The following is a 14,345-nucleotide window of genomic DNA, read 5'->3' as shown; positions in this document are numbered from 1 at the left end:
TGATTATTTATTGCATTTAAATGTACCTGAAACTGTGGAAACCTGCCTGTGAGGTCTTGGTGACGTGTGCGCACTGTGCACCGGTCAGCCAAACTACCACTGCGCCGAAAGTAGACCAGGTTGGAGCTGGTGTGCTTTCAGCACACCTTTGGCACAGCCTTTTGGAAACTGTCATTGCGCCAGGCTGAATCTGTGACGCCACACCCATCTCGGTGCACCGCGGTCTACCAAACTGTCAAAAGGACCATGTTGCTGCACTCAACTTGCACTGTGCAGGCTGCGCCACCCTGCGCCGCTTTGCGCCGCACCACGAAACTGGAGCCCAAAGTGTCTATTCTCCTATTAACTCATTGAATGCCAACCATGTAATTTCTCGTTTTTCGTTCCCATGCGTTGAGTGCCAAAAACGTAATTTTACGTTTTTTGCTTTTTTAAAAAAAATTATGAAAATAGACACTTTAACACACCTTTATGTGTAAATTTGGGGACTCTACGACGAGCAGAACTGAAATAGATGATGATCAAAAACTCATGACAGCTCACGATCTGGAAGTTTTTATCATAACTCGGCTTTTTCAAACCGAGTTCTGCATGTGGATGCAGCAGCTGCTCTGCTCTCACCCGCGGGGCTCCAGCAGCTCGGAGCCGAACAGGAAGCTCTCAGCCGACAGTCCCGTCCGGTCTTCATCTCGAGCAACACCGTGTCCTCCCCAAGGTCCTCCCGCGGTAAAATGTGATGGTCTCTCGGCCAAAGCAGGCCAGCACCACCGACCCGTACCACAGAAGGACCGCGACCACCGGTGGGACCGGTGTTCCCGACCTGCTTTTGGCCGAGAGACCATCACATTCCGTGGCGAGAGGCTGTGACACGGCACGGTGCGTCTGTGTTATTGTTGTTTAGTGGCGCCCCCCCCCCCACCGCCCCCGATGGTGGCTTTGTGAATAGAACAACAATTGTTGTATATATTTATCTTACACGAGCCCTTTGATCCAGAAATGCAAGTGTCAGAAGAGCGACAGGCACAAACAGAGAACCTTTCATAAAAGACGCTGTATCTCCTTTTCTAGAAAAAAAGCAGGGATTTTGATGAAAACCGGCTATGTTTAGCTTGAGTTTTCTCAGGAACGGAGGCACGTAGAAACAAACGGTTTGTGGCCATTTGAAGCAGAGAGTTTCACCTTTCAAATGAGCAAAATCTACAAAAATCGTCAAAAATCGTCTAAATTGCCGGTACACTTGACTAAAACTTTGGAAAGGAGCGCGGCACTCAAAGAGTTAATTCCAAACATTTCAACATGAGCCGAAAAATTATCAACAGCAGCGAAATCACAGAAACATCTGTAGTTGGCTTTTAAGGGCTACAATTAAGAAACATTGGAAACAGAAATATGAACATATCTAGTAAAACTGCTGTTTAGGCTCCAACCAACAATCAAATGTTTTGTGCTCTGAGAATAATTCAAAATTAACATCAGAAAACCCATTGTTAGATGAAAGAGTGTTTACAGTTTCAGAAAAATGATGCATTTTTGGCACATGCTGTTGATGTTTAATTTGATGAAAAATCAACAACATCTCCAGGACTTGTTGAAAGTGAAGTGATATGATTAAATGTCTAGTGATCTGAAACCACTTATCTCAAACTGTTTTTATTGGCCAATCAGAACTAAGCATTCAACAATTCTTCATTTGACAGCTGAAGTGGTTTGGCACAGCAATGGTTGTGCTACTAGAAATCAGTAAGCCTTTAAAGGATTTAAAGTTCTTTTTTTGAGTCGAAGGTGACACAATGCTGACATTCTCTCGTTCAGATTACAAACATAATTGGTTGCAGTAATTGTTTGTCAAATTCATGCTGATTATGAGGACATCAGTCTGTGATTTCATCCAGTCATCCATCCAGTCCACTGTCAAGACCACTTATCTGTCGAGGGTTGTGGGTAGGCTGGAGCCAATCCCAGCTGACATAGAGCGAGGGCAGGGTATGCCCTGGACAGGTCGCCAGTCACAGGGCCTACAAATAGAGATTGACATCGCACACACACACACACACACTCACACACACACACACACACACACACACACACACACACACACACACACACACACACACACACACACACACACACACACACATTCACGCACTACAGGCAATCCAGACACATCAAGCAGCCTAATATGCATGTTTTTGGACTGTGGGAGGAAGCTGGACTACCCAGAGAGAAAACACATGGAGAACATGCAAATTCCCCAGAAAGGCCCCAGGCCCAGGAATCAAACTCAGGACCTACTTGCTGAGATGCGAAAGTGCTTACAACCACACAACCGCCCTGTGATTTCATCTCATTGCAGCTGATAAAGGATTAAATCCTCTTTCTTAGTAAAACGCATGAGTTTTGGAATTTGTATGAAGGTAGGGCACAGCAGTCTGAGCTGGTAAAATCACATTTCACTGTATTAGTCAGGGCTGCACAATTAATAACTTACAATATGAACATCGGTTATATGTCAGAAGCAGCCATTTAAAAAAAAAAAAATGTAAATGTGTCAACAGATCGCAGATAGGCCTTTGTCATGCAGCAGACATGCCCAAATAATATAAATTTAATGGCATAAGTGTTGTGGGCTGAATTTTTTTTAAATCAAATTTTAAAGCATCTGTAAAGAACTTTCATTTTGTGTTTATTTTGGCGACCCATGTGGACAGAAGCAGTAGCTGTTGTAGGTCAAGAGACTTTTGCATATCCAGTTAAAAGTTCTTTGTAGGGGCTTTAAGCCACATCCTCTTTATTCACCTTTGTCGTTGTTGTTTAGATACAGTATATTCTAACCAGATGAAGGACACAGTGATCATCTAAAGTTATAAAAGGAACAAGACAGGTAAATGTTAGACAGCTCAGCTTCCAGCCTTTGGGGACATCTTCTGTGTCAGTGAATCACTGATTTTGTTTTGTTTTGTTCAGTCTGTTTGTTTTGGAGAGGACACCCCTGTGGATAATTCAGCTGCCGACAAAAACCTGTTGAACGTCTGTTTCATAGGTTATTAACAAAACAAATGTTACGAGTCTCCAGTTGCTCCAATACGTCATCGGTCTACTAAAAGCATTGGTAATTGCACTCTGAATAAAGACTTGCATATATTCTGATTGCTACAGTGAGACAAGGGATAACATGCAGACGACAGCAAAGACTGGAAAGCCTGCCCTCCCGGTTGGACTAATCCTTTGTGGTACGGCTAATACCACATTAGCTGTCCCAAATTACAGATTTTTCAAGCTAAAACTGCTTTATTATGTTTCTACTGGCTCATAACCCCACCCATGTGATTTGGAGATGAAGAAGCTCCTGCAGATGCATCAGCCTCTGATGAGTAGCTATCTCTGCTCCCAACCCTTCCCTGACATCGGTCACTTTGATTTCCTGTATGAATCTAAACCTTGAGAACCTTATGTTCTGTGTGGACGACAACAGTTCCTCTGGTTCCTTGCTTTCATGACATCACAAATTTTGTCGTTGTTTTTATTGAAAGGCTCCTTGTGGCTGAAGTTACACACTCTGCGTTTCAGCACTACCAGTGCAAGATAAATCATATCATTTTTTGTATAAAGCAGATTTATGGTGCCGATTAAGGGCTGCTTCTGGTCGGCAGTATAATCTTCTAGGCCTACTACTACTTTACTCTCTATCCCTATGTGTGCATTCCAGGGATGACTGGAGTCTCAAATATTGACTTAACTCATTGATTCATCTGAACATGGCAAAGCCTTTTACGAATCCTTAAGCAAGGATTTCATTGCATCTTTGAAGTTCTGCATATGTGAAGATGTGGAATATTCCCTGGTGATTGCTCCTCTCATAGTTGGCTGTACTTCCACTTCATCCAGGAATGAAAAATCATCCAATTTAAATGTACTTGCTGTGAAGGGTTAATTATAGACCACAATGATTGAACTGTACTGTGTATCATTTCTTTTAAATGCATCACTGTTAATTAAAGAGCAACGAGCAACATGTTTTGACATGACAGATCCAACAGCCTGTTTTTCTGACATATGTACTGTACTGTCTCCCGAGGCTGAAGTCATGAGTCTGATAACGTCACTCCACTTTAATCTGAACATTTTACATGCATTGTTTTACACATCCGCAAAGGCATGACAGTAGATAGTTGCCGGTGGAATTAGATTCATATAAAGAAATATTAAACATTTATTTTCAGCACTGATCTCACACATACAGTAGTTTAATTAGAAGGTGTTAACACGTGTGTCAAAGTTGTGATTTTCTTACTTTACTGTCTTATCAGTATGTATGAGCTATATGTTATTATGCAAGATTTTTTTTAAATGTACAAGTATCCACTGTATGCTGCTTTGCATTGTTAGACAATGAAAACTGCACTCAAAATTTCAGAAATCAGTGAATTTACTGCGGTTGAGAGCATACAGTTTTATACCATGATAAATGTTTCCATTAGTGTGCAGCACAGCAGCTTGTAAGTGACAAATAACCTTCTAACCAATCTTGAGGAGGAATAGGAAGGGATATTACTACAATTAGATGAAAAATGGCATTCTCAGAAGCAGTATGTTCCTGGGTTTATGTAGACATTCAATACAGAGAACACTAACAAAAAATTGCTTTAATTTGCCTTCCCCACATATGGAGTTGGACCTAATCAATTTCTGTGTTTCCCCAGTGTACATGGCATTGGATACTCTTGATACAAAGGTTGTTATTGAATTTCAGTTGCACTAGCTTTGATTAAGTAGAGAATGGTGTGACACTGTTGGATATTGGTTTGGAATGACTTGGCCACATTTCTCTCCTTGCAGACTGTGCCACCGACTTTGTAATTAGTTTAATTAACGACAGTCGGCTGTACAGTATAGTACACCGTAGCGCATATAGATAAGATATCGTGTAAGTTCACTCTATTTATTTCTATTGGTTTCGAATGTCTTCTCTACATCGATAGTACAATGTCCATTCACAGGTTTTTCCTTTTTCCAGTGTTTTACTGGTAAACTGTTAATTATTGATTGTTTCATTATGTACAGTTTGATGTTTTTTGTTTATCAAGGACCTGGAGAAACAGATTGCCCAGATGTTTTAGATGTTAAGAAAAGATTTGTTTGAATCTATGTTGGTTAAACATCCAAACCTTCCTGCTGGTCTTGAGAAACACTTGCTGCCCCTGAATGAGAGACCTTATAGGTGTACCTTATCGGCCTGAACAGAGGGGAAAGATGCTTTAAAAAGCAAGATTGGCTTTTTTTATTTGATGCATAAAACCCTGAGCTGAAACGAATGGATTTGGGACCTCACAAACGACCGATACCTCCCCCACAGCCAACTCCCCATGTGCCTGTTTATTCATGCTGAGGTAAGCTGGAGGAATTCATTTGCTGTCAGCTAGTATTGAATTTGAGATTAGTTTTTATTTCAGCCTCCAAAACAGCTCCCTCTGCCTTCCACTTGTGCTTCGGTGCTGAGTCTTGTGTAGTCTGAGGAGCCTTGGAAAATGGTTGTACATATCACCATCTGGCAGCAGGTGACAGATATGGGTGGAGGCGGCCTATATTTTTTAAAGATCCTTTCATAATGACCTCCATCTCTGTCCTGCGGCATTGTGAAGTCAACTTCCCGTTGGGATTCTGGATCAGTGCACTTCTCTGATAGAGCACTTTTTCATCATTCTACTTTGTGTGCTGCTCAGGGGTGCTGAGGGTTGGACCTGCAGTCACATTTTGACATTCTGGTTGTGACATGCTTTCTTGACTACATTTTGAATCCTCCAACAGGTGTGTCATTTGTTATGGTCAGTGCTGATTTTACATTTTAAACCTTCATTACTTAGCTAAAGTATTTTGCAGTATGCACCCATGGTCTAGGCAAGGCAATACTTATGCCACCAAAATGAGATCTTCCTGGGAAAGAATAATAAATCCCTGAATATCTGTGGAGCTTGGTCTGAGCAGGCCTAGCCTGTGTGTAGCCCTTAATGTTTGATTACCAGAAAGCAAACCACAAAATTATTCTGCTTTCCCTACCACATGTTACATTCATTCCCGTTAGAGCAACGGAAGAGTTTCAGAGAGTTTGCATCAGTTTGAACTGAGCCCCCAGGCACAGCCCCCGGAGCTCAATCCCTTCTCATTATTCTGACAGTTACTCACCATTATAACAACAGTTGCCATGGTGCTGCCAAAGATCAGGTCACTTTAGCACTGCCGTGATCGAGGGGACGGGCTACAACCAAATATCTACAGTATGTTGATTAATTTTCCATTAATTGAATATTGAGTTATGTTTGTGTACTGCACTCCATGTAGGGTTTGATGAGTGCACTGCACACCAAGGCTATGTAAAGAAAGAGTACTGACAAGCATGGGTCAATGCATTTTGGGTATTTGCCCCTGGTTGCAAGCGTGGAAATGCAAGTTGTGCTGTAACAGGGGACACATCAATAAAATTGTGCCCTAGGGCCCTACGCATATACAATACAACTGAATACAATAAAACACCTTCAGAGATGCGAATGAATGTTGAAACATTACTTTTTGCACTTTATATATGCAAAAACAGTTCCTAAAAAAATAAAATAGATTACTGAATAAATAAGCTGAAGTGTTGAAGTGTTTTTCAAAAAAATATGCAGAATGTAAATGTTTTTAACTTAATAGCTGAACTCATTTATCAATTCTGTGATTCCTCTCATGTTAACTGCATGCTTTATCTTCCTGGCAAGTTTATGCACAACAAGTGTGAGGATTTGTGTTTGAATATGCGCTGTACAAGGAAGTGTCTTCTGGTAATCAATCATCTCTCAACGCTGCTGCGAAGGACACGCTTCATCTAACAAAGATTATAATTAGGAGGCCTTTATTCTGTGTAACTTTCTGAGAGGTTTATCCTTGTGGAGAGGAACAATCAGTGTACAAGGTCCCTTGTCAAACATCCCCACCCTCTCAGAGAGTTATTTTGAGTCTTGAGGATAAACCTGTACTCCCTGGGCTTCAGGGACTTGAAAAGGCTACCTGTCTCTCATATAAATTAGTTGCCCTGCCTATAGAATCCTCCCACTTCTGCACCACAACAGAAATGCAAATATATTCTGACAAATCCAAATGAATTCCCCTTCCATCGCAGGGAAGAAATGTTTATTCCAATGAAGTGTTGACTACCCCATGGGTCACTGTGGGTTTTGCCAGCACAACATGCTGCTGTCTGTGTCTTTGTTCTTACAAAAACAATGAATCAACAATGCTGTGATATCACTCAGGGAATTTAGAGTTATTGTATAAATGTATGTACTATGCTGTATATATTGTATATTTACAAGTTTTTCTCTCTTGTAGAACGCCACATGATGAATAATTATGATAATGATAGTGATAATAACGATAACAGTCGTCAGTACTGTCCACACTGCATATATGCACAATGAATAACACCGTAAAAGTGTTATTCAAAGCAATCTTCAGGCATCACTGTTGATTTGTTATATCATAGCAAGATTGCATTATGAGTAATAATGGGTAGCAATGATAAAAGCAATTTTTGTTCCACTTCCCCAGAACAAAAACAGTGTTGAAAGAGCACAAGACATAAAAACACAAAACAACCCCTCTCTCAAGTATTCGAAAAATTGCTCTGAAAATTATAGGCCTTTTCTCTTTGTCTATTTCTCAAGGGCACCATTTTGATGGTTCGAATGAGGGCTGATTTAAAATGAGACCATATTACTCTCAAAATTTGTTGTTTCAGATTTCTTACAGGATGACATCCCTTGGGAAGGTGGTGATGAGTTTGAAGGGTTTATATGAAACTGTGCTGAAGTGTGGTGGCCTCTGACTGTACAGTCTGTACATTCAAATGTTTGCATTAATGTTTTATGAAGGTTACCAGCTGATGCAGGACCGTAGGGAAGTACTTTTTATGACTGATATGAAAAATGCGTATTCGTGCCAAACAGAAATATACACAGTAAGTCAGCCTTCTTTTGTGCAGCACGGTTTCCAACTTGCTTCCTGTAAATGTTAAATGTGGTTTTCAGGCTCACAATGACAAGAAACTGATGTAGCGTTTGTTGGTTCCCTACACAGGAAGTGGAGTCCTGCTGAGGCCCGTGTTCACCAAACAACCTGGCAGTGTGGTGTTTCCCCTTCAGCCTGGTGAGAACCGCAGAGAGGTGGTGTTTAGCTGTGAGGCACAGGGACACCCACCACCCTTCTACAGGTAACACTTGCAGGCATAGCTTTATGCATGCTGTTCAGTTTTTGTTATGCAGAACCCTCAGGCAGTACCCCAGAGCTTTCAAGTGTAACATTTGTACTAAAAACCAAGTGAGACTGGATTTACTGCCTTGGGAAAACTGGGTATTCATCGACCTTATGGCTCTGTGCTGCAAGCTGCCAACAGCTTTTAGCTTTACTGTCAGTCTTAGTTAATTTGAAAATGAAGAATTAATTGGCCTTCGTTGCTGATCTATTGTATATTCACATTGTGTGATGAACCTCTATCATTTTTAGAGCTTCCAGTCATCAGTGTCAGTGACCACTGATAAGATCAAGTGACCCAAGAGAATCACATACCAAAACTTGGCTGCTATCATGACAGAGATTGAGTGAAGAAGAAAGAAAAACTCCAGTCTATTTCACATACCAGAAATGATGTGATAAGAGATGTTGTTCAATATCTCTGCTCCAGGACTGCTACAGTTAATGTTATATACACAATCACTGCCAAAGACTTCACAGACTCATCTGATTTGGAGCTTATCATTACGCGATAAAAATCACTTGATGGACAGAGGTGCAGCAAAACAGCGGCTGTTCTTGTTCAGTACACGGACTGTGTGCTTGAGCAGTCCTCTAGGGACTGTGTTCGAAACGAATTGATGCCCGGTTCTGCTAAAATGATGACAAATGAAAACAAATGACAAACAATGATTTGCTTTAAAGTGCATCAAGCACATATGCTGTTAATTCATAATCCATCAAATGGGGCCACATAGCTGTTGTACTTCTGTCAGTGTAATTAAATGCAAATTGCAAAGCCAAGCATTTAATGTGTAATAGGTTGAAACGATCTCTCATAACATCAGCATATGCGGCCGCTAATGTAGCTTGAAGATCCTTGGTGTTATGCCTAATGGGCACAAATTGAAATGAATGTACAAGATCTTATCACTTGGATCGGCTGGAATACTTATTAAGCAATCAGTCACTATTTCACTGTCTGCATAGACCTACTTTTTCAAATAGAAACCAATTCACAAGTTCAAATCAGTACATTTTTTTTTTTGCCCTTTTGAGTTCAAGTTCTGAGAGTGAGCACGGCTCCATATCGAATCAAATTTTGTCTAATTAGCTCTTTAATTACAGCAAGTGCCACCAACTGTGGCAGTTTATATACCACATTAAGAAGTGATTTTCAGATTGATCACAAGCTGTTATGATATCAGTCTTTTATCACTTCTAATGATGGGACTGATATGCAGATGGACACAGGCTGTGATGTTAGTTCAGTCAGCACACATCATAGCGCTGCCTTTGACTTGACAATTTCCTTTTGTAGCAGAGGTCACTTGTGCCAGAGCTGGAAATGAGTTTTGAAAGGGTTTTGGGTCCTTGTGAGGTTCAGCAGCAGTACACCATATGCTGAGTGGCTCCTCACTGCTGTGAATGTTGGCAGGTCTATTTCAGGGGCGCCAAGGACAAATTAATTTGTCCAAGACTACCCAACGATCACTGCCACATAGAGCTCCCACTCCAAGTTGTCACCACAGCCCCTTGATTTGTCTCATCTGGAGCTGTTGGACCAGTTCCAGCAGCAACACCGAATCACTAAATCAATCTAATCAGCCAATCTGCTGTTGAGCACCACTCCACTACCCCCCCCCCCCCCCCCCCCCCCCCCATTCCCTTCCTTTCAGCTGCCTCCCGTTCTCTCTCTCTCTAAATATTTTTCAGGGAAGAAAGAGGAGGAAAGGTGAAATTGGAAACCTCAAACTTCCTTTTTTTTCAGAGAGCTGTGAAAATCTAATTAAGACCAAGCAGCTAACATTCACCCTAATTGTGGCTTATTTCTTCGATGAAAAGCTATTTCCTGAGAGTCTTCTTTTGCATGTGTCACTTTTCTTGTCAGTCTGTGTTTATGCTCTCTGTTTTTTCCTCATTTTCTCTCCCTTTGGCTGTGGTTTGAGAATGAAGTGTTATTTGCACACAAAATTTGCCTGATTGTAAAGCAGGCAATTCCAAGAAGCCATGATTAAATGTATCTATACATTTAGAGAGCTTTCTGCTAAACTAAATGGAAGAGCTTAATCCTTTTAATATTGTGTCATGTTGTCGTGTGTCAGTGAGTCAACAGTTTAATGTTCAATAGAAATCGAACCTTGTAGTCTTCAGTAATTATTTAGGAGGCTATGGTCACATGCTGAATTTGGTTGTACCGGCATCATCAACTCAGCAGGTTTTCTTGGAACATGAGCTTTAATTATTCAAAGAGCACAATAATAACACTCCCAGATCCCAGCCACACAGATCTTGTACAGTAACAAGTTGACCGCTGGCAGATGTGTCTTGCTGTTCTCTCTCTCTTTCTCTCTCTCTCCCCAACTCTTTTTCTTCTTTCTTTGTCTTGCACACACTCACACACTTGCTGGACTGCTGTGTTACTCTAAGGAAGAGGTTCAATCAAACAGCAGTATTATCCTGTGTGTTGCATGAAGTAATTTTGTTGGAGCAGTGGTGGTTCTTGCTCCTCACATGTGACAATCACTGTGATTGGAGGGGAGGATTTTGTTCCTTGTGAAAGGACCATCCTTATCGGGTTGTGGTTGATGGACAAACAGGCTGAAAATAAAAAAGGAAATGTCAAAGGAATCTACAGAATTTGATTTGTTTGTTAGACATGACATGTGCAAATTGAATAAAAGCCTGAATAGAAATAAAGTGCATTGTGAAATGTCTGTTGTTGATTGCCTCTCATTTCAGTATTCATTTTGGCTTTTGCCATAGCACACTTCACAGTGTGACATCTCTTTCAGTGTCTGTAGTAGCCAGTACAGTGTCTGGTAAGCCACAGTTTAGGTTACTGGTCAGTTTCTGTGACTTTGATAGTTTTTGTATTAGCATCCATCTGTCTAGTACAAATAATCAGAGCTGATTATCACACACTATGCACTAAGGACATTTTCATGTGCTTGCATTCACAGGTGGAAGCTAAATGACTCTTTCATCCTGCCCAGACCGGGGTCACGTTACTCTCTCATGGGAGGAAACTTGCATATCAGTCGCCTGAACAAAGAGGAAGATGTTGGCATCTACCAGTGCCTGGCATCAAACTCCTTTGGCACCATCGTCAGCAGAGAGGCCAGTCTGCACATTGCATGTAAGATCATGTAGAAATGACTTCAGCCGGTGTCACTTGAGTCAGCTTCAGCAGGGACTGAAAGGTACAGGTTAAAAAATAAAGAGAATCTGAAGGTGAGGAGTTAGAGAGAAGTGAGCTCACTGGAGGTCTGATAAGATGACTGATATTTCTAACACTGCTCTATTGATTTTAATTTTTATAACTGTTCATCATTAGTATGATGTGTTATAGGATGTGGGTATTTTCTTTTTTTAAATTTCAGAATAATTTCATTTTTTATTGGTGACAGCCCCAGTTCAATTAGCAGAAATACAGCTCTTGGGCTATTTGGCATTCAATAGTCTTCAATAATTCGTGTTCTTTTCAGTTTCATTATCATTTAATAAAATGTATTATTTTATTGCAGCATTTTTTTTTATTATTCAGTAAGGTTTAGTTCAAGTTCACTTCTTCTGAATTCAATTCGGCCTTTGTTTTTTATTTATAAGTAAAATTTCATTAAGCATCAGACAATGTAGTTAACTGAAAGTATAATTTCCATGAGTGTCTGGAAATTGTTTGCTGTCAGACCTGATGCAAAATAACAAAAAACATCCAGGGACAGAAGACAGGCAGTAGTTGAAACATTCAAAATCAACCAGTATTATCAGTCAAATGATAATACTGTCAAATGCATCCATGAATTTTCTCGCATTGATATTTACTGAAGTTAGCCTGCTCACCAGCTTGCCTTAGCCTGCCCTGTCTTGCACTATAAATAAATATAATATAGAAATATGCCTTGTACTTCAAGAGTGAGTCACTGTAGCGTCCAGTCTGCCCTCAGTCCATGACAGGATGAGAGTAGTAATTGTGACTAAGGTTATAAACCTGTGTTGTAGCCGTCCTCATTATTCCTCCACTCGTTCCTCAAGCTCAGCTGTTGCTCTTCTGCTCTGTCTCTCTGATTGGGCAAACTGGGTATGACCTTTGTTGCCACTACAATAAAAAACAAAGAAAATTACCTTACTGTACCTACCCGGACACATACTGTAATCAAAATTCACTGTAAAACTTAGTGGAAAACATTATTTATAACCCAATCCATTCAGGTTTTTCAGTGTGTAACAACTGTCAGGTTCATGCTAATATTGGCTCAGTGTAAAGGTTGATACTTTTTGATTGGCCAGTGAGCCCAGCTCTGATACACATGCACAGCACGCTCTCATGTTTGCCCAGAATGACAGACACACAAAGAGGGGCAGTAAAAACTTTATGAAATCTTTGACAGTCCACCTGCCCACCAATGTGGCAGCTCATTAGGATTTGTCCACAGGCCAGCTATGGCCTGGTCTTACTACGCCACTGAGGAAGGAGAGGTGGGAGGAGAGAAAGGGTGCATTTCCTTGTTTCTTATGACAGGAGTGGACACCTCAATTTTCTGGTGATATGCTGTTCCCTATTTATTTGGATTTGACTGACCAAAAAACATATTTCTTTGACGGTCATTAGTAAGAAATCAAATAATAACTAATTACATATATACAGTATATTGAAGGTTAATTTTATCTTTTTATCCTTAAAAATGATTAATGCCCCACTGTTGGTGTTTTCTCTGCCTGGAGGTTCAACATTTTTCACATCCCTGTGCTGAGGACTGTGTGATTGTGTGGTGGGCCTTGACAGACCCCCATATAGTTGATGCTTTACAGCCTTCATCCATCACATTTTATAAGACCAGAGTCTAAGGCATCTCTGATGGCAAGGTGAACTTGAGGCCTCCACTCTTGATGGGCACCCATATCAAGTGACAGCTCTTATATCTGTGAACAGACGGTGCAGCTTGATTAAATTCTGATGTCTGTTTCTCTGCCATAGCAGACGCAGAAATGATCATTGGCTGGGAGAGCACTGGAGGTATCCATCTTACAGTTTTTTGGTGTTTCTTTGTCACAGAGCAGCTTTGAATCTTCAGCATAAGGCAAATCTCTGTGTCCTGAGTTGCTTGCAGGCCGTTGATCATATCCAAATTTCCAACCAGTTTTTGAGTCCTGACTGGTAGTGTATGTCATTGTTATTGGTGTCATCCATCGCTTGGGCCAGACCTGGAACGTGCCGCTTTTGTCAATGGATGAGGACAAGCACCAGTGCCGATGTGCTGTACATCTTATTTATTGCTTTTGGTTTAACTTAATTAAGTGTGCTCTGTGATTGAGTAGGTCTCAGGTCAAGGGAATAACTCATTGGAGGAGCTGCCTGTTATGAGTCACTATCATGTCATTTTTAACAGCATCTGACTCACAGTAGCTCAATATGCTCTTTCAAACTCCCAGGGGCTTGTGTCTATCTCTATCTCGTAATAACTCTGAGAGACAAAGACGCAGGTAACGGTCATAATGATGAGAATACAAGGATCTTCAATAATGTCCAGCTCATACTCTTATTAAGCCTGGGATAAAGATTCCTTTCTGTATGATGACATTTTGTGACGTGTCAGTCATTACATGCTGTAAGGCGGTGACATCGCAGCTCCAGTTTTTTTTTCTTCTAAAACCTTTTTTACGCCAAAGTAAGTATAGCCAGTAATCCTGCTAAAAACGCATTTGACTCCTTTTACTCTGCTAGATGAGTTTGTCTGTCTGGTCAGAGCAATGTCACATGGCCACGGAGCTCGCACACAGACACATGAGAGAAATAGTGAGCTGTAGCCACTGAGTCTCAGTGTGAGACGCTTGGATTGTGTTTTTTAAAAAGGGCTGCAGCTCACTGCTGCTGCAGCCAGTTTCTATCCCAAGTACAGCGTAGGCATTATGTTTCCTGTCACCTGCCCAGCGCTGTGCTGGGTTAGGTGCACTGACAGGTGTGTTTGCAATGTCTGTGTCCAAAAGACGTTACACCGAAATAATAAAATTGGTGTCCTCCTGTTTACAGAGTGTGCATGCAGAAGGCAGACATGTTTTCAGCCAAAAAATCATTTGGTGGA

The 14,345-nt window shown here is 41.0% G+C and overlaps 1 protein-coding gene across 3 annotated transcripts in view; it reads left to right on the top strand.

Annotated features, from left to right (window-relative positions):
- The window catches only part of cntn3a.1 (contactin 3a, tandem duplicate 1), an 85,626-nt gene that overhangs the window by 11,414 nt on the left and 59,867 nt on the right, over positions 1 to 14,345 (top strand). For all 3 annotated transcript variants that reach the window (XM_085781638.1, XM_085781640.1, XM_085781637.1), the window contains exons 3-4: positions 8,110 to 8,242; positions 11,226 to 11,401. In XM_085781638.1, coding sequence (XP_085637764.1) covers positions 8,110 to 8,242; positions 11,226 to 11,401 — 309 coding nt within the window. The remainder of the gene's footprint in view (positions 1 to 8,109; positions 8,243 to 11,225; positions 11,402 to 14,345) is intronic.

Source organism: Trachurus japonicus, chromosome 7 (genome assembly GCF_045865225.1).
Source record: "Trachurus japonicus isolate A0001 chromosome 7, Traja_1.0".
Classification (NCBI taxonomy): domain Eukaryota; kingdom Metazoa; phylum Chordata; class Actinopteri; order Carangiformes; family Carangidae; genus Trachurus; species Trachurus japonicus.
Note: the sequence above shows the minus strand (reverse complement) of the source record. Positions and strands in the feature narration are given on the sequence as shown.